Genomic DNA, 20,773 nt, shown 5'->3' with positions numbered 1-20,773 from the left:
CAAGATTCTCCTCAACCTTTATTTTGAGGGAACTTGCATCATTTGGTACAGAAAAAATTTTAGGAAGCCCTTAGAGGGATGGTGTAAGATGAAGATGCTGCCTTAGCTCTCACTATTTCTGCAAATGTGAACCCCTTGTAATACACATACCAGCCGAGTAACCCTGCTCCTAGAGATTGCATTGAAATTGGTTCAGACTCCTCTAATTGCATATGGTAGGAACGCTGCAGGCTTCTCAGCCTCTCTACAAGTTTTCCTGAAGCTGACAGGGTGGGGAGATCTGTGTGGGTGGGACTATCTCCTCAAATCATTCCTGGCTCCTCTTTCGTGCCTGCAGTAGATGACATCAGCTTGTACATCACACTGGCCTGCTTTGTCATCTCCGTGCCACAGTGGCTCATCTGCAGGACAGTGGTCCAATCACCTCACTATTCTAAATACTCCTACCAGGATTCAGGATGTAGGGAGATTTTGACTGAAGTACTGGGGCAAAGAAGTATGTATATGTCGGGTATGAGGGTGGAGGGGAAGAGATAGGGTGGGGTATTACTCTCTGTTACTGCAAACCAGATGCTCAAAATTGAATATTAGATTTGACTTCCGGTAGCTAAGCAGCAGTCCCCATCAGACTAACTTTCCCGCAGCTGACAATTATAAACTGAACAAAAACACAGCAAACTGCCTAAAGGTATTGGAGAGCAGCAAAAAGCAAGTGGACTGAGAAGGGAGCCTCCCCTTAGATGAAAATGGAACTGGGTGAATTTCCTGCTTCATGTTTTTCTGCATGAGACTAGGCTCCAGTCTGTACCAGGCAGAGCAGCTGAAATTCAGATAGAAAACCTGCAGTGCTACTGACTTGAAGAGCCAGAGGACATAATTTGGGGTCAACCAGAGCAGCTAAAGAGTGAGGAGGGAAATCTCAGAAAGGAAGGAGTCAGAGAGGGGAAGCCACAAGTTCTGCATATAGACTCTACCCAAATCTCTGATGACCCCTGAATCCACGAATGGGGCAGATTCTAAGAAGCTCAGCTCATACTAAGAGAACTGAACAGAAATTTCTACTGCTGCACACAACAGAGGAGACAGAATTTGAAATTTGAACAGAGGCAAGTTAGCTCCCTGTTTAAAAAAAAAATTAAGTTGATATTCTTCAGAGAAACATAACAGAATCCAGAACTTATACAATATAAATTTTGTATTAATAATATCTAGTATGTGTTACGCAGCCATGTTTGACTCCTTGTGACCCTATGGACTGTAGCCCACTAGGCTCCTCTATTCATGGAATTCTCCAGGCAAGAATACTGGAGTGGGTTGCCATGCCCTCCTCCAGGGGATCTTCTCAATGCAGGTCTCCTGAATTGCAGGCAGATTGTTTACCATCTGAGCCGCCAGAAAAGCCCAATATTGCCTAGTATTTCACTAAAAAGTACTCAATATAGTAGGAAATAGGAAAAGGGGACCTATATTCAAGAGAAAGGGCTTCTCTCCAAGATAATCCCAGTGTTGAAATTAGCAGACAGTTGTTTTAAAACAGTTGTGACAATGCTCAGAGACACAAAGGAAAATATAGTCACAATGAGTAAAAAAAATGGGAACTCTCTGTACAGAAATAGAAACTTATAAGGGGATAAAAAGTCTAGAACTGACAAATATACTAGTGTCTGAAGTAAAGAGTGTGTGCTTTGGACTCTATTGCAGAGTGGAGAGGATGGAAGAAGGGGCCAGTGAATCTGGAAACAAGAGTAATAGGAATTATTCAAACTGAAAGCAGAGAAAAAGAATAGAGGGAAAAAGGAATGGATATTCAGGGATCTCTGGACAATAGCCAGAGATATTTGTGTAATATATAAGAGGATGAGATGGTTGGATGGCATCACTGACTCAATGGACATGAGTCTAGGTGGACTCCGGGAGTTGGTGATGGACAGGGAGGACTGGCGTGCTGTGGTTCATGGGGTCGCAAAGAGTCGGACGCGACTGAGCGACTGAACTGAACTGAGTAGTATATGTGTGATATATAGTAGTATTTGTACATGCATTGTTGTTGTTCAGTTGCTAAGTCATGTCCAGCTCTTTGTGACCCCATGGACTGCAGCACACCAGGCTTCCCTTCACTGTCCTTCACTATCTGCCAGAGTTGGCTCAAACTCATGTCCATTGAATCAGTGATGCCATCCAATCGTCTCATCTTCTGTCACCTCCTTCTCCTCCTGCCCTCAATCTTTCTCAGCATCAGGGTCTTTTCTAATGAGTCGGCTCTTTGCATCAGGCAGCCAAAGTATTGGAGCTTCAGCTTCAGCATCCGTCCTTCCAGTGAATATTCAGGGTTGATTTCCTTTAGGATTGACTGGTTTAATCTCCTTGCTGTTCAAGGGACTCTCAAGAGTCTCCTCCAGCACCACAGTTCGAAAGCATCAATTCTTCAGTGCTCAGACTTCTTTGTTGTCCAGCTCCCACATCCATACATGACTACTGGGAAAATCATAGCTTTGGCTATACGGACCTTTGTTGGCAAAGTGATGTTTCTGCTTTTTAGTATGTTGTCTAGGTTTGTCATAGGTTTTCTTCCAAGGAGCGAGCATCTTTTAATTTCATACCTTTAGTCACTGTCCACAGTGATTTTGGACCCTAAGAAAATAAAATCTGTCACCGTTTCCACCTTTTCTCTACCCGTTTGCCATGCAGTGATGGGACCAGATGCCATGATCTTCGGTTTTTTTTGAATGTTGAGTTTTAAGCCAGTTTTTTCACTCTCTTCTTTCACCTTCATCAAGATGCTCTTTGGCTCCTCTTTGCTTTCTGCCGTTAGAGTTGAATTATCTGCATATCTGAGGTTGTTGATATTTCTCCTGGCAATCTTGATTCCAGCTTGTGATTCATCTAGCCCAGCATTTTGAATGATGTACTCTGCATTTAAGTTAAATAAGCAGGGTGACGATATACGGCCTTGATGTACTCCTTTCCCAATTTGAAACCAGTCTGTTGTTCTGTGTCTGGTTCTAACTGTCGCTTCCTAACTGGAGTCAAAGATGAGAGAGAGTGGGGAAGAAAAAGCTATTCAAAGAAATAATGCCTAAAACCTCACCAAATTTGGTGAAAATATGTACATTTCCAGATTCAAAAGAAAAGGAAAGCCAAACCCTGCAGATCCCGAACGAGACAAATGTAAAGCCAATCACACTGTGACCTAGCATAGTTAAGCTTCTGGAAACTAAAGATAAAGAAGAAAATCTTAAAAGCAGCCCGAGAAAAATGAATGTCGTGTGGAAAGGAATAATGATATAAAAATATATATACTGACTTCTTATCAGAAATAATAGAGTTCAGAGACAGTGGAATGGCACCTTTAGAGTGCCATTAAAAACATTTCAACTTATGATTCTGTATCCTTTAAGAATGAAGGTGAAATAAAGACATTTTCAGATGAATGAAAAGTAGGCAAGAATTTATTGAGCAGGTGTGCTCTGCAGAAATGTTAAGGAAGTTCTTTAGGACAGAGAAATAATGGTATCAGATAGAAACTCATATCTCTAGGAAGAATTGAAGAGGCTGTAATGGTGAATATGTGGGAAGATATAAAAGACTATGTTTTCCTCTTACATTAAAAAAATACATGACTGTTTAAAGCAAACATTATCACATTACCTTGTGGGTTTATAACATGTGGGTGTAATACATAACATGTGGGTGTATAGCATAAAGGATAGGGGATTAAGAAAAGATATTTATGGTTACAAGCTTCTTATATTTTATGTAAACTGGTACAGTTTAAGATGACTTTAAAGTATTAAGCATGTGTAAACAATGTTGAGGCATAGCTCAAAGGAGGAAAAGAGGAATAAAGCACAGGTGAAAACAGAAAAAAAAAAAAGAGCAGAGTGATAGATATAAATCTGCTCATGTTAACAATTACATTCTATGTATAGCAATTAAATGCTACACTTAAAGGAGATTGTCAGCGGACTTCCTCGGTAGTCCAGTGTTAAGACTTCACCTTCCAGTGCAGGGGATGTGGGTTCAGTCCCTGGGCAGGGAGCTAAGATGCCATACGCCTGTCAGCCAAGAAAACATAAAATAGAAGTAATATTGTAAAAAATTATTTCAATAAAGACTTAAAAAATGGTCCACATTAAAATTTTAAGATTAAAAAAAAATCTTCGAAAAGGAGATTGTTAGAATGGATACAAAAGCAAGACTAAATTGTATACTGTTGGCAAGAGGTGTACTTCAAACAAAAAAGAAAGAAGCTAAAAGTAAATGCATGGAATTAAAGGGATATCGTCCAAATAGTAAGCTTAAGAAGACTGAAAGTATTGTAATATTGAACCATAAAATAGGCTTCAAGACAAAAGGTATTAGCAGAGATAAGGGGGACTTTTCATAATGATAAAAGGATCAATTCATCAGGAAGACATAGCAATCTCTACCTAATAACAGAGCTTCAAAATACATGAAGATGTTTTTACAGAATTAAAGGGAGAATAAACAAATCTATAGTCATCGTTGGATATTATAACACTTTTCTCTAAGTAATTGATAGAGCAACTAGACAGATCAATAAAGACGGAAGATCTGAATAACATTGTCAGCTACCTTAACTGACGTTTAGGGAACGCTATACATAAAGTACAGGGTATAGATGTTTTTCAAATTCAAATAGTACTTCTCTAAGGTAGGGCATGAGCTATGATGTAAAGCAAATCTCAATACATTTAAAAGGGTTTAAACAATAGCCTTGTCTCTGATCACAATGGAATTAAATTTTTAATAAATAATAATGACTGAAAAATAAAAAATATAACTCCATAAACATTTGACCATTAAATCACATACTTCTAAATAACTTATGAGAACTTACACTTTTGGCAGAGATGGAGTAATATGGGGCCAGATTTATGCTTCAAGCTCAAAGAATGACAGAGGAAATGTAAGGGAAGAGTGATTTTCAGATATTGAACACCAGGTACTGTAGACAGTGATCCCTGAGAGAGGAAAAATGACATGGTCCCTGAGATTGTTTCAGGTTACTGCCAGGTGAGAGTTTCTGGCCTATAGCACAGGGAGGAGACACCCAGACAGGTCCCAGTGATCTGCCTGGGTTGAGGAGGCAAAGCTGGAATCCAGGAACGTCACAGCAGCTAGAGTTCTCAAAATAGAGAATCAGGCATTAGAGTGCTCCCCGGGGCGAGAGAGGGTGCTCCAGAGATCTGGAGGAGATTCCCTCAACATCTTCAGTGAAATACTGATCAGTACATGTGTATGAGGAAGCTCCCCCAGGTGAGGAAAGAGCCACTTGAAAGGAATAAGATGAACAATCCCCAGAGCTCACAGGGCCATGAATATTTCATATTCCTATAAGCCAGAGTGGGAAATCCTTGTAATTCACAAGGGTATTGCCTTAGGAGTGAAGTAAAACAGCCCTAAATAAATGCTGCTGTGGTTCCTCCTAGCAAAGCTTAGAGACTATCATTAGATAGTTCAAGAAGTGAACATTTTCCAAGTAATCTAATTGTGTCCCAGAACAAACCTTAAGAGTATTATAGGAAAAAAAAAAAAATCCACCAAAGTAAAATTCATGGTGTCTTGCTTCTGAACAAAGATTACAAGACATGTGAAAGAATTAGAAAAATCTGAACCATGATGAAAAGAAAGATGAAAAATAGAAACACACCCACAAATGGCACAGATGATGCAAATAGTAAATAAGAATGTTGCATTGACTTTTATAAATATGCCCCATATATGCAAAGAAGTAGAGAAAAGCTTGAGCATGTTAAGGAAGATAGAAGAAAAATCCAAATCAAACTCTAGAGGTGAAAAGTGTTTTGGATGAAAAATAAACTAGATGTAATTATTTGCAGATCATTAACTGTAAAATAAGAGGTTAGCAAATTTGAAAACCAGAAACTATCTAAAGTGGAACACAGATAATAAAAAGTTTAGGAGAAAAATAAGCAGAGCATCAGTGAACTGTGAGACAGCTTCATGCTTACCCAATAAACATGAAATCAGAGTCTTCAGAAGAAGGGAGAGCAGAACAAATAAATAATGGCTAACAAATAAATAAATAAATAATGGCTAAAAGCTTTCCAAATCTGATGAAAAATTAGAAATCCATGTAACCAAAACCTCAGTGAATCTCAACTTATAATGATAAAGGGTTCAGTTATCAAAAGATGTAACATGAGGTGCTTAACATTAGGGGCATGAATATGTATACACCTACATCATGAGAAATGCTGGACTGGAAGAAACACAAGCTGGAATCAAGATTGCCTGGAGAAATATCAATAACCTCAGATATGCAGATGACACCACTCTTATGGCAGAAAGTGAAGAGGAACTCAAAAGCCTCTTGATGAAAGTGAAAGAGGAGAGTGAAAAAGTAGGCTTAAAGCTCAACATTCAGAAAACGAAGATCATGGCATCCGGTCCCATCACTTCATGGGAAATAGATGGGGAAACAGTGGAAACAGTGTCAGACTTTATTTTTGGGGGCTCCAAAATCACTGCAGATGGTGACTGCAGCCATGAAATTAAAAGACGCTTACTCCTTGGAAGGAAAGTTATGACCAACCTAGATAGCATATTCAAAAGCAGAGACATTACTTTGGTAACAAGGGTCCGTCTAGTCAAGGCTATGGTTTTTCCAGTGGTCATGTATGGATGTGAGAGTTGGACTGTGAAGAAGGCTGAGCACTGAAGAATTGATGCTTTTCAACTGTGGTGTTGGAGAAGACTCTTGAGAGTCCCTTGGACTGCAAGGAGATCCAACAGTCCATTCTGAAGGAGATCAGCCCTGCGATTTCTTTGGAAGGAATGATGCTAAAGCTGAAACTCCAGTACTTTGGCCACCTCATGCGAAGAGTTGACTCATTGGAAAAGACTCTGATGCTGGGAGGGATTGGGGGCAGGAGGAGAAGGGGACAACAGAGGATGAGATGGCTGGATGGCATCACTGACTCGATGGACGTGAGTCTGAGTGAACTCTGGGAGTTGGTGATGGACAGGGAGGCCTGGCGCTCTGCAATTCATGGGGTTGCAAGGAGTCGGACACAACTGAGCGACTGAACTGAATAAGAGTTTTAAAATTCATGAAGCAAAACTGATAGAAATGCGTGAAGAGTCAATCACATCCACAATTATAGTTGGAGCTTTCAACACCCTTTTCTCAATAATCAATAGATCAAGTAGGCAGAAAGTCAGTAAAGGTATAGAAAACTTGAACAACACTATCACTCAGCTTGGCCGAATTGACATTGACAGAATACTCCATGTAACAGCAGAATACACATTCTTTTCAAGTGTACATGGAATGTTTACCAAGATAGACCATATTATAGGCCATAAAACAAGGCTCTCAGTAAATTTAAAAGGCTTGAAATTATTCAGAGCATATTATCTAATGATGATAGGATTAAATTAAAAATCAATAACAGATATTCCAAATATTTGGAAACTAAACAGCACATTTGTAAATAATCTCTGAGTCCTGGGAGAAGCTGATAGGAATATTAGAAAACATTTTGAACCAAATGCAAATGAAAACCCAACATATAAAGTTTTGTGGACTGTAGCTAGAGCAGTTCTCAGATGGTAATTTATAGCATTAATGCCTGTATTAATAAAGAAGAAAAGTTCAAATCGATGGTCTTAGCTCCCACTTTAAGACATACGGAAAAAGAAAATTCAACCCAAAATAAGCAAAAAAAAAAAAAAAAGGCGATAAAGATAGAGCAGAAATAATTCAGATAGAACACAGATAAACAGTAAAGTCAGTGAAATAAAAAACTGGTTCCTTGCAATCAATGAAAGTGATAAAACTTTAAGCACTCATCCGGAATAAAAAAGATACAAATTACCAATATTAGGAATGAGAGAAGTGACTTAATTACAAATTCTAAAGATATTAAGAGAGTACTAAGGTAATGTTGGGCTTCTCTGGTGGCTCAGTGGTAAAGAATCCACCTGTCGATGCAGGAGACATGGGTTTGATCCCTGGGTCAAGAAGATCCCCTGAAAAAGGACATAGCAACCCACTCCAATATTCTTGTCTGGGAAATCCCATGGACAGAGGAGCCTGGTGGGCTATAGTCCACGGTGTTGCAAGAGTTGGACATGAGTTAGCAACTAAACAACAAGAACAAAGGTAATGTTATGATCAACTTTCTGGCAAGGATTTCTGCAACTTAGATGACCTGGATAAACCCCTTAAGAGACTCAGACACTTAAAGCTCATCCACAAAATTAGATAACTCCCAAAGCCTTGTCTCTATTAAAGAAATTGAATTCCTATTAAAAACCCTTCCCATAAAGAAAACTCCATGCCCCAACACTTCACTAGTGAATTTTGCCAAATATTTAAGGAAGAAGTAGCAGCAATTTGTTATGAGTTGACTTGTGTCTCTCTCAAAATTTGTATTTTGAAGTCTTAGCCCTCCAGTGGCTCAGAATATGTCATTATTTAAAGATAGGATGTTTACAGAGATAATCAAGTTAAAATGAAATCTTCAGAATGGACCCTAACCCAGTATGACTTACGTCTTCATTAAAGGGGAATATTTGGAGACAGGCATAGAAGGAGAGCAGCATATGAGCATGAAGACAGCCATCTGCAAGTCAAGAAGAGAGGTCTGGAACAGATCTTTTCCTCACTGCCCGTGGGATCAACCAGTCCTGCCCTGAGTTCAGGCTTTTGGCTTCCAGAACTGTGAGACAGTACATGTCTATCTACTACCCAGTTTGTGGTACTTTGTTACAGCAGCCCTAGAAAATTAACACATAATTCTACTCAAACTCTTCCAGGAAATAAAAGAAGAGGAAACATTTTCCAGCTTGTTCTATGAGGCTACCCTGGTACCAAACCAAGAGAAGAAAGTGATAGGCTAATATCTCTCATGAACATGGATGTAAAAATTTTAAATAAAATTTAGCAAATCAATCCTACATACATCCCTTCACTTTAAGCAAACTAGAAATAGAAGATAATTTCTTCAAACTGTTAAGGCACATTTATGAAAACATTACCTCTAGCATTAACACAACTATTTCCAATGTCATCAGAGAAACAGCAGTCCTATTGTTGATTCCTATGGGGTTTTCCTTTCATTTTTGTTGTTTTCTTTTTTTAATTGTATTTGTTTTTAATTGAATGATGATTGCTTTACAATATTGGCTTGATTTCTGTCATACATCAACATGAGTTAACCACAGGTGTACATATGTCCCTCTCCCTCTTGAATCTCCTTCCCACCTCCCACCCATTCCTACTCCTACCTCTAACATCTTATTTAACTATAAAGAGTGATTGCTTTCCCCATAGTGTCAGGAACAAGACGGGGGTGTTCACGCATGCCACATCTATTCAGCATTGTTCTGGAGATTATAGCCTGTGCAATAAGGCAAGAAAAAGAAATAAATTATATCTAGATTGGAAAAGAAGAAGTGAAATTATTTTTATTCATCTACATGATTGTTCATGTAGAAAATTCTACTGAGTGTACAGAAAAAGATTCTAGGGCTAATAGTTTAGCAGGTTTGCAGAATTCAAGGTCAATATACAAAAATTAATTGCATTTCTGCCTATTAGAAAAGAACCTGAAATGAAAAAATTTCAAATACCATTTATAATGTCATCCAAACATGAAATTAATAGGGATAAATTTGACAAAAGATGTCTAAGATTTTTTCATCAGAAAACTCTAAACCATTGCTTAGATGATTCCTGGTTTGGGAGAATTCCCTGGAGAAGGAAATGGCAACCCACTCCAGTATTTTTGCCTGGAGAATACTGTGGACAAAGATGCCTGGTGGGCTATAGTCCACTGGATTGCAAGAGTCAGACATGACTTAGTGACTAAACAACAACAAGATAAATTAAATAAAAGGAGCCATATATTCCTGTTCACGGATCAGAAGACTCAGTGTTGTTAAGTCATCTCCCCAAATTAGTCGGTGGATCCAGCACAATCCCAGCCCTTGAACACACTCACCCTGAAGGATTCCCAAAGCTTTTGCTGGTAAATGGCATGGTGAAGGCTTGGTCACTGACTGCACAGGAATTTGCTAAGCTGTGCAAGCCTGATGGTGGTCTCCAGAATGATATCCTGGAGGGCAGCAAGGGCTGTCAAGGATGGACAGGAGGCCAGGAGCTGGGGCTTAAAACCAGGAAGAGCCACAAGGCAGGAGCTGGCAGGACCAGGCCAAACGAAGATTCACCCAGAAGTCTGAAACTGTTGTCTCCAGGTGGTGGGAGGATGGCAGACTCTTATTTTTTTCTTTGTGTTTCCTCTCTCTCTCTCTTTTTTTTTGTTTTGAAAAAAAATTTCACAGAACACAACTATTTCCAATGTCATCAGAGAAACAGCAGTCCTACTGTTGATTCCTACAAGGTTTTCCTTTCAGTACTTTTGTAGAATTTGGGTATTTTAAAATGGAGATTGTATTTGTTTCATAACAAAGAACAAAAGGCAGGCAGACAGACCGAAGGAACATGACCTGTGGCTGAAGCAACAGGTTTCGAGAGACTAGGGGGAGCTCCTGGTGGGGCCGCATCTCAGGAGCCAGGAGACGGAAAGCCCAGGAAATGTGGGATGAGCAAGCTACAGCACCACACTTCACTTGTCATATTCTTTCTAACTCTGACTTTTGTTGGACACATAGAATGTCTGCAGTTAATACATCGAGTCATCTTAGCACATTTGACAGAAGCCTTAACTCCTTAATTCCACGGAGGTAGATTGGGATCTCTTAATTACTTAATTGAAAAAAGGTACACATGTCAGGCTGCTGCGGTGTTTGGGAATTAATCTTTAAAACTTGACAGTGAACATTAAATTCAATTAGGGAGAGCGATTAGCAAAGATTCTTCTCTCCTTCACTCCGGGTACTTTGAGAAGCAGCTGACTGGTCTGCATTGATTCTGATGCTGTCGCTGTGTATATATCAACCAGGAGAGCCGAGTACACATTTTTCACCTGGGAGGGGAGTTGTCGGGGAGTTTAGGGGCGGATGGATTTCCTGAAACGTGTTTCCACGACTGGTTCAGGAGGCGATGGCCGAGAAATCAGGCCTCTCCGGTCGCTGGTTTGGCCTTGGTGTCACAGGGTTCAGAGTCTCTTCTCTCTTTGACTGGGATTCCCATCTACCCACTCCTCCTCCTTCCCCTCCCTCCTGCTCCAACATCTGGTACTCAGGAGATGTTTGTTGAATGAATAAGTGAATGCATTTAATAGATGGAAGCATTTGGGCACATTTGCTGTAGAGCACATTCATTTTCTGACCCTCTCTCTGCCTCTCTTTAGGGAAAATTCAGGGTAGTATTCACAGTTCCCTTCCCCCAGCCCTGCCCCTTGCCCCCGATTCCTAGAAGCAACCACCCTCTCCATGTGTATTTTCTTTTTGAATTTATTTTTTTGGTTGAGAGGCCTGTGGGATCTTCCTCCCTGAGCAGGGATCCAGCCTGTGCCCTCTGCAGTGGAAATGCAGAATCTCAACCACCGGACCACCAGGAAGGGCCTTCCATGAATATTTTTATAGTCTTATTACAAGTGTGCAAATAAACATGATAGAGTGTTGCTTCATGTGAGTTTTTATTTATTTTAAATATTTAAAAATACTTTTTAATTTATTTATTTGGCTGTGCTGGGTCTTGGTTGAGGCATGTGGGATCTAATTCCCTGCCTGGGGCTCAAACCTAGATCGTCTGCATTGGGAGTGTGGGGTCTTAGCCTCTCTGGACCACCAGGGAAGTCCCTCCTGCGTGTTTTTAAAATGGTGATGAAATACACATAAGATTTACCAATGTAGCCATTTTTCAGTGTAGATTCATTGGCATTAAGGTAGCTTACCTGGTGGTCCCGTGGCTAAGACTCTGCACTCCCAATGCAGAGGACCTAGGTTTGATCCCTGGGTCAGGAAGATTCCCCTGGAGGAAGAAATGGCTACCCACTCCAGTATTCTTGCCTGGGAAACCCTGTGGACAGAGAAACCTGTTGGGCTATACAGTCCATGGGGTCGCAAAAAGTTGGACACCACTTAGTGACTAGACAACAAAAAATCTAAGTACATTCACGTTGTTGTACAGCCATCACCACGGTGCATGTGCAGAACTCTTCATCTTGCAAAATTGAAATTCTGTCCCCATTAACATGGTCCCCATTCTCCCCTCCTGGCAGTCCCGGGTAACCACTGTTCTACTTTCTACCATGCTTTTGTCTGCTCTCGGAACCTCTTGTATGTGAGATTATACTTTTTGTGACTGGCTCACTTCACTCAGCGTGAGGTCTTCAGGGTTTATCCATATGGTGGGATGTGTCAGAATTTCATTTCTTCTTAAGATAGTAATATTCCATGGTGTAAGTGTACATGTATGTGATATATATGTATGTGTATATATATAGATCACCTTTTGTTTATCCATTTATTCATCAGTGAACACTTGGGTTGCTTCCATCTTTTGACTGTTGTGAATAATGAATGCAGCTATGGACATTCAGTCCAGTTCAGTTCAGTCGCTCAGTCAGGTCCAGCTCTCTGTGACCCCATGGACTGCAGCACGACCCCACAGACTGCAGCACAACCCCATGGACTGCAGCATGCCAGGCCTCCCTGTCCATCACCAACTCTCGGAGCCTACTCAAACTCATGTCCATTGAGTCGGTGATGCCATCCAACCATCTCATCCTCTGTTGTCTCCTTCTCCTCCTGACTTCAATCTTTCCCAGCATCAGGGTCTTTTCAAATGAGTCAGTTCTTCACATCAGGTAGCCAAAAGATTGTAGCTTCAGTTTCAGCATCAGTCCTTCCAATGAATATTCAGGACTGATCTCCTTTAGGATTGACTGGTTTTATCTTAAAGACTCTCAGGAGCCTTCTCCAACACCACAGTTCAAAAGCATCAATTCTTTGACACTCAATTTTCTTTATGGTCTAACTCTCACATCCATACATGACTACGGGAAAAACCATAGCTTTGACTAGACATACCTTTGTCAGTAAAGTCACGTCTCTGCTTTTTAATGTACTGTGTAAGTTGGTCATAGCTTTTCTTCCAAGGAGCAAGTGTCTTTTAACTTCATGGCTGCAGTCACCAGCTGCAGTGATTTTTGTCACTGTTGTGAAAGTTCTAGGGCCCACAACAGATTTCCCAATGTAGGGATCTGGCAAAGGGACTGAGGACCCCCAGGGAATTTGACTTTGAAGGCCAGTGGGATATGATTACAGAATGTCCACAGGACTGGGGAAACAGCCTCTTGGAAGGCACAAACAAAACCTTGTGTGCACCAGGACCCAGGAGAAAGGAGCAGTGGCCCCACAAGAGACTGAGCCAGACTTGCCTGTGAGTCTCCGGTGGAGGCGTGGGTTGAGTGGCTGCCGTGGGGTCAGGGGCACTGAATACAACAGTTCTGGCATAAGCCCTTTTGAAGGAGGTCACCATTACTGCCCTTACCCCTACCACAGTTTGGCTTCAGGCCAAACTACAGGGAGGGAACAGAGCCTCATCCATCAACAGCTATGAACACTGGGGTACAAATATGTCTTTGAGACCATGGTTTTACTGTTTTGAGCATATATACACCAGTGGAATTGCTGGTTCATATTATAATTCTATGTTTAATTTTTTGAGGTTTTGCTATACTTTTTTCCCCTCTAGTGGCCAGACCATTTTGCATTTCCATCAACAATGTACAAAGGTTCTGATTTCTCCACATCTTTGCCAACACTTACCTTCTTCTCCTGTCTTTTTTTTTTTTTTTTAAATAATAGAAGCCATTCTAATGGATGTGAGGTGGTGTTTTTATGTGCTTTTAAAGCTTAGATGACGTTGTACTGAATATATGCAGCAGTGTGTATTGTCTTATGTATTCAGGATTATAACCCTGTAGATCTAGTTCATTAATTTTACTTTATTTTTTCTATTCGAGTCACACTTGTACATAGTTTTGAAGAAACAGCAGTTTCCTGTGCTCTGCCTTTCCGCCATGAATTCCCACTTCACTTTGAAGTCTTCTGGCTGCCTCCTCTGTTATTTCTGTTCATATTTCTAAATGTAAATGCTGCTGGTTTTTGCTTTTCAGTCTGAAACCCCAGCTGTTGACCCCTCACAAGGAAGAAAGGAACTGAGGTCTCTCAACATCCTTTGAAGGCCGCTGTTGACCTCTTGTTTTCTTAATCTTAGACATTTACATATGCCTGGGAAATAACGCTTTCAGAACTCTGATCCTATGCATTTTGAGAACCTTCAGAGTGTGACAGGGTGAATTTTCTCATCTTGAAAGGGGAGGTTATTGCTCACATCCAGTTTGTGGATGCGCGTGGGCATGCTTTGGCTTTACTCTTATTAAGGAAACAAGAGAGGGTCAGGGAATCCTGCTGTTAAAAACCACATGCTCTACACGCCTCAAGAAAACACAGCCTCCAGCACCGCAGCTCCTGCTGGGCGCCAGGCAGGCCACAGCGTGCCCCGCCCTCTCTCATTCCCCACCACTGCTGCCCGGGCTGGGGCCCTGCCTACCCCTGTCACGTGGAGGTGGAGACTGAGGCCAGGAGAGGCCAAGCTTCTCGGCCAGGCCACATGGCCTGCGAGCAGCAGCGTCACCTGGAAGGCACGGCAGGTGACTTCCGGCTCTTGTGTTCACGCCTCTGACCCAGCTCGGAGGGTCGGTGAGAGTGTCCCCTTCTTCCTGGGGTGACACCAGAGAGGGGGATACTTGTACTATTGAGCACCTCCCTGTGTCAGGCCTATGGCTAGCCCGCTCAGGCTCCTTGCTTGCTAGCCTTTCACCGGGAGCTCATGGTGGTTGGCGGAGTTTGCTGCAAGAGCTGGTGGGAAGCCAAATGCAGCTCTTTCACGCCCGAATGGTCGCTGCTCTCGGAATGTTCAGTTCTGTACTTGAGGGCTTAAAAACACATTTCAGAGGTCATTAAGTGTACACAGGCCTTTCTGCCGTGAGCATCACTCTCCACGGAGAGCAGGGGGCCAGTGAGGGATGGTACCTTCTCTCCCAGAAAAAAGGACAGCGTGCCCCTCGGGCAGGTGTCTGCTCCTGGCCTGATTGCAGGCACCGGTGTGGCAGGCTCTAGTTTGAATTTTAGTCTTAAAACGGGACGCATGCAGATGGCCTGGCCTGCTGTTGGTCCACTGCGGGGCTCATAAAGTCCTGTCTCAGAGGACAGATGTCAGAGGTACAGGCAAGACTGGGCTGGAACTTTTTGGTGGCGAGCAGGTGTGAAGCAGGTGAGAAGGGCTGGGCAGGTGCATGGCAGGGCACAGGACAGGCTGTTTCCTGTGGGCTCCGTTAACCCCAGAAAAAATTCTGGGAACAGCTCCCTCGTGACTTGCCAGTTCCAAGGCCTTATTATATTTCCACCAAGAGAATTTCACATCTAGATACTGTTTGGATGGTCAAATATTGGGAGTCTGGTTCCACTGTGGGAGTGTCTTCCCCGTGCAGAGGGGCTCAGCTGAGCCCCTGAGGTCAGGGTCCCGTTCATGACATGTATCTCTGTGTTTGCCTTGTAGGTGTGGAACGCCGTGGACTCAGGGAGCTGTTTGCAGACCTACTCCCTGCACAGCGAGGCAGTGCGGGCTGCCCGGTGGTCCCCCTGTGGCCGGCGCATCCTCAGCGGCGGTTTTGACTTCGCCCTGCACCTCACAGACCTCGAAACAGGTATGTTTCTCTGTATCCTTCCCCTGAGGTGCCTCCTTCTCCGAGCTGGCAGCTGAGCCATCGTTCTCTCTGGGGAGGTTTCTCCTGGCCAGCTTGGGGTGCAGGGGCGGAATCCTGCAGCCACAAGCTGCAGACATTTTCAGGGCTGGGGCATCTGGGATCAGGGGAGATGCAGCTTGGTGAGTGTGTTTCCAGGCTATTTGGCTGAAACGGAGCCTCTCCACAGAGAGGTTCACGGTAGGCCTCGGCCAACTCGCCCGGAGGGCAGAGCCCCAAGGTTGTCTCGGCCCCAAGCTGTGGGGCTGGATAAAGAGGTAGCTTTTTAATCAACCTGACATGCAATTTGTACTGAAATAGATTTAGCTTTATCATAGTGTCCTTTGGTTGGAATCAGTTTAGAATTCCTGTCAATTCATTACCGTTGAAAGGCTGTAAGGAACGATTCCAGCTCATAAGGGAAGTCTGCAAATGAGTTCTGCTTTCATGCCCGCCCGGCCCGCACAGGCCTCTGGGTGAGATGGATTCGTGCTTCTCTGGGTCCTCAGGGGGTGCTTGACAAGCAAGGCGAGAAGGAGAGAGAAGTCAGCGAGGGAACTTTTCCACTCCCCAGCTTTCCTGGGCGGCAGGCACTAGGAGCGCCACGGGCCTGGCGATGGTTCTCTGGTGAGGACGGAGCTGGCTTCCAGCCTTGCCCCCTGACCCCAGGCTGGCTGCCCTTGGTGCCTCCCTGGCTTCCTCCTGGCTCACTTTGTGCTGGGTACTGCTGCTAGGGCCAGGAGGGGAGGCCTGGGTTCACACTGGTTCCCGGAATGCCCCTGCCTGCCTGGCTCAGCTGGGGAGGTGCTGAGGGCCCGGGCCTCTCCCAGAGCCCAGCAAACGGGGGTGAGCACCCCCAGAGCCTGGGCCCTCACTCTGCCCCGCAGCTCAGATGCAGCGGGTCTGTTCCTCACCCCGAGTGTCCTTGTCTCCTGCTCGGTTGCGCAGGGTGGCCTTGTGGGTGCCTCGCAGCGCCTGTGACCAAGCCCCGGTGGCCGTCAGTCGGTAGGGGTGGTGAGCAGTCTGACAGCTGTGAGGGCGGTGGGTGCAGCGTTTCAAGCTTTGCTTGTGACACGTTGATCCTGCCAGCCACCGTTCTCCCCATTTCCCAGGTGATGAAACTGAGGCTCGGAGGGGTGAGGGACTGGCTCGGGCCCTCCAGGGGTGCCTGGAAGGTGGGGTTTGGAGCCACACCTGTGCCACTGCAGACTCCATGCCTGTTCCACCATGCTGGGTGTGTGCGCTCCTCAGACCGTGACCTTCCTGGGAGCCCATCCGGGCCGAGAGGGAGCTGCAGCTCCAGGGGTTTGGTACCGCTGGGTGATGGTGACTGTTGAGTCAACGACAGCAGGAGGTACTGTCGCCAAGTACCTCCTGTGTGCAGGGTCTTCTGTAGCCTTCCATTTGGGGTAAGGCCCCACTTACTCCTTGAGACTGGCTCCTCCAGAGTCCCCTTTGTCACCCAGACCCAGAGGCACAGCCGGACAGTGGCCGAGCCAGGATGATCACAGGTCTACCAGGCTCCGAGGCTGGTGGCCTGACTGCTGCACTATGTTGCCCATGGATCCAGGAAGCCACGCTTGGTATTGGAGACACAGAGGTGAACAAGCCCCAGGATCCACCCTGGAGAAGCTCCCATCTGCTGGGGGAGACAGATGTGCAGAGTCCCAGAGAACAGTGAAGGGCTGAGATGATGTAGCCTGGAAGATCAAGGAAGGCTTCCTTGAGGAAGTGGGGCCCAAGCTGATGCAGGAATAGGGGAGACAGAGAATCAGGATGGAGGGGAGCTGGTGAGGAGGAGGAGGAAAGTGGAGTCTCAGCAGATGGAACGAGGATGGACCCATCATGGGAGCATGAACCGTGTGGTGTGTGTGGCAGTGTGGGGTGCAGGGAGCTGGGGGAGGTGAGTCCAGGGGTGCAGGAATGGGAGCTCCAGCTCCACACGCTTCCTAGACAGTGGGGCATTCCTTCCCCACATACTGCTCCCCAGACCAGCATCACTGAGCACCCACTGCGTCGCCCGCCCAAGAGTGGAGATTGGATGAGTTTCACACGCAGGTAATGCTGGCGGGTTAATCAAATGCAAGTTGGTTTGACAACATTAGTGAATTCCTGGTGGCCCTTTGTCATGATCTGTCTCCTTAGTCAACAGATGTTAAACAGGCCCTGCCACGGTCTCTGGGTGTGAGTGTGGGTGTGAGCGAGTGTGGGGGGTTCGGATGTGTTCAGGCCTTCCGGGAGGCCTCCCGCCTGCCGAGTTAGGGGCTGCCACATCAGGTGGTGGTTGGGGGCCGTTGCTGAGCTTGGAGCAGGAGGGAGTCATGGCAGGTCTCCCTGGTGGTGGGTGTGCCCTGCGGTGCGGTGGGAGCCGCAGGAGGGGAATGTGCCCACCCCACCCGGTCTGTGCTGGACTGTGCTGGAGGGAATGCGGTCTGCTCCCCGGCTGCGGTGTGTGGGGTGGGACGGGGGAGGTCTGGCTCTCCCCTGCCCCGCCCTGCCCCGGGCCTTGCTGTCCACTCGGGGTGGTGAGGGGGCACTTTGCTCTGCACCCCTCTGCTGGGAATGGGCTCACCACCTGATTCGCCTCTTGAAGGCCCCCTGTCATTCATTCAGCTGTTACTTATTGAGCACCAGCTGTATGCAGGCCCTGGTGCTGGGGCTGCCTTGGTGAGCAGCATGCACGAGCTCTGTTCTTTGAGGGGGGCAGGGGGGCCAGGGGTTTGCCCTTGCCCTTGGGGAAGCCCTCTAGCTCCTGGACGGGGCCTTTCCTGTTGAGGGGCTGTTGGATTTCTGGGTCCGATCCCCCTCCCCCCGCTTAGTGTGGGAGCTCCCTGAGAAGGAGGGGGCCTGTCCTGGTGGTCCCTGGGTCTCCATCACCCGGCCAAGGCCGGCTCGAGCAGCTGCTCAGCGGATGTGTGGACGAGGCCGAGCTGAGGCTGGCACTTGTTGGGCAGGGCTGGGTTCACGGGGGCGGTGGGGCGGGCTGGGGGCTCCATGTGCCCTGGCCCAGAGCGTGCGGGGGTGTTCTCAGCCTGCAGTCCTCGTGGCTCGCGACCTCATTTGACTTCTCTTGTCCTTTCTCGCCACCAAGTCTGATCTTCCTTTTCACTTGATCTGCCTCTTTCCGCCCTTGGTGATTTGGCTTTTTCATTTCAATCTAATTAGAACTCCCTGCCAGGAGAAGGCAACACAGGGCGTTCTCACCGCCGCGCTCTGGGAATTAGTCACTCGGTGCCCATTGTCGCTAATGGGAATTTGGCGCCAAGGCCATTTATCCTGGTGTCCTCAATCAATACAGTTAAAAATCTGTGGATTCGGAAACGTCAATACCCGGCCTGAAATATGGAGGGCCAGCCACATTTTATCTCGTTAATTTATAGTTCTGACGGGCTGTTGGCTTATAGAACAACCATGAATCAACACTTAAATAAAATCTGCTCACAGATTAATTATTTTTGGTGCTCTCGTTTCAGTCTGTAGTCTTCCTAACAAAACATCTCTGATGCATTTGGCTGAGGTGGTCTCGGGGAGCGCTGGTCGACTCCGCCAGGGCGCAAGGGTCTCCCGCTTTATGAGCCAGTGTCCGGCATGCCAAGGCAGCCTGTCTCCTTGGAACCCCCCCGGCAAGCTCGTGCTTGTTCAATTCCAAGTGGCGCTGGTTTCCTGCAGATTCCAGCCCCCAGCCTGGCTGGTGAGGCCTCGGCCTTGGCACGCATTTGTTGCCTGCAGAGGAGGTGGTCCTTTCCCTGGAGGCCCAGGGCGCCGGGTGGGTCCCTTATTCTCCTTCCTGTGCCCGGTCAGCTCTCCCGATGTGTGACCAGCTCGTCTGGGGCATCCGGGCAGTGCCACCTGGTCCCGGCTCCTGGATACTGGAGGCAGCACAGTGGGACCGAAGGAGCTTGAGTGGGGTGCAAGCTGGGTGTCCTTGGGGGAGGGTCCTTGAGCTCTCTTTCTGCATCTGTGAACTGGGTAACAGTGCCCAGCGGGTGGGCTTGTCGAGGGGCACAGCTGAGATCACATGTACAGAGTGCCTGCTGCATGGAGGCCACTCAGCAAAGCGGCTCCTGCCCCGCTGCATCCCTGCCCTACAAGGCCTGACAGAAGGTGGGGAATGATGGCCTTGTTCCTCTGAGCATCCGGACCCAGCTGCTGGACGATTTCTCCGAACGGGGCAGCTTTGATGGCTCAGTTCCGAGAGCCTCCCAAGAGGCCCCGAGCTGGCTTCCTAGCGTGGCCCTTGATCCCACGTGTGAGTCTGGGGGGCAGATGGGTGGGAAGACCACCTTTCAGGGTCTCCCAGCTGCTCCTCCCATCTTTCCTTCTCCGTGACAGGATGGCCTGGTGGGGGGTAGCAACTTTCTGCTCGTCATGGGTTGGCACCTGCCCTTTCTTTGGGGTGGGTGTCCTCTTTGCTCAGACCCCACCACCCACAGCCTTGCTGTCCCCAGCCCCTCCCTGGCTTTTCCTGCTCTGGGCTGTGTCCCCTGGCATGGGTTTGTGGGCCCAAGTGGCCCCGGAACTGGCCCCACCAATAATCATTGCTCTTGTTTTCCAGAAAGTGTCTTCTGGTGCCTCCCTTGTTTTTGCATCATGATTGGGGCCTCCATCACAGAAACATGGAAAAAGGGAATGACAAAGTGGCCAGGTGCTCATGGTGGGCCAGGCCGTGGGCCCTCTAGCCCTGGTTTCCGGCACCCTGTTTGGCCTGTATCAAGCTAAAATGAATAAGTCGATAGTAGGCCCTCTGCTTATTATGTATTTAGTCTCCACACCAGCCAGTCAGTAAGATATTTTTATCCCCACTTCATTGACTCAGACACCGAGACCTGGTGTGTTTGGAGACCTGCAGTGACAGAACTGGGGTTCAGCTCCAGCCCGTGAGACTGGTAGAGGCTTTGGCGGTTGAAGGGCAGGAGTGGGTGCCCTCACCACGTCTGTTTCTGGGCTGCGGGCCAACAGTTTGTGTAAACTGAGTCCAGGAGAGCCTGCTTGGCCCTCTCCCGGGCAGCCGGCTCCTTACCTGCGAGTGGAGGATAACTCGGAGCAGGGGTTGGTGGGGCGGG

At 46.2% G+C, this 20,773-nt stretch overlaps 1 protein-coding gene across 1 annotated transcript in view; it reads left to right on the top strand.

Moving 5' to 3' along the window:
• Positions 1-20,773, top strand: part of WDR25 (WD repeat domain 25) — a 142,869-nt gene that overhangs the window by 70,464 nt on the left and 51,632 nt on the right. The window contains exon 3 of the mRNA XM_040256928.1: positions 15,527-15,674. Coding sequence (XP_040112862.1) covers positions 15,527-15,674 — 148 coding nt within the window. The remainder of the gene's footprint in view (positions 1-15,526; positions 15,675-20,773) is intronic.

This window comes from Oryx dammah, unplaced genomic scaffold (genome assembly GCF_014754425.2).
Source record: "Oryx dammah isolate SB20612 unplaced genomic scaffold, SCBI_Odam_1.1 HiC_scaffold_16, whole genome shotgun sequence".
Classification (NCBI taxonomy): Eukaryota; Metazoa; Chordata; class Mammalia; order Artiodactyla; family Bovidae; genus Oryx; species Oryx dammah.
Note: the sequence above shows the minus strand (reverse complement) of the source record. Positions and strands in the feature narration are given on the sequence as shown.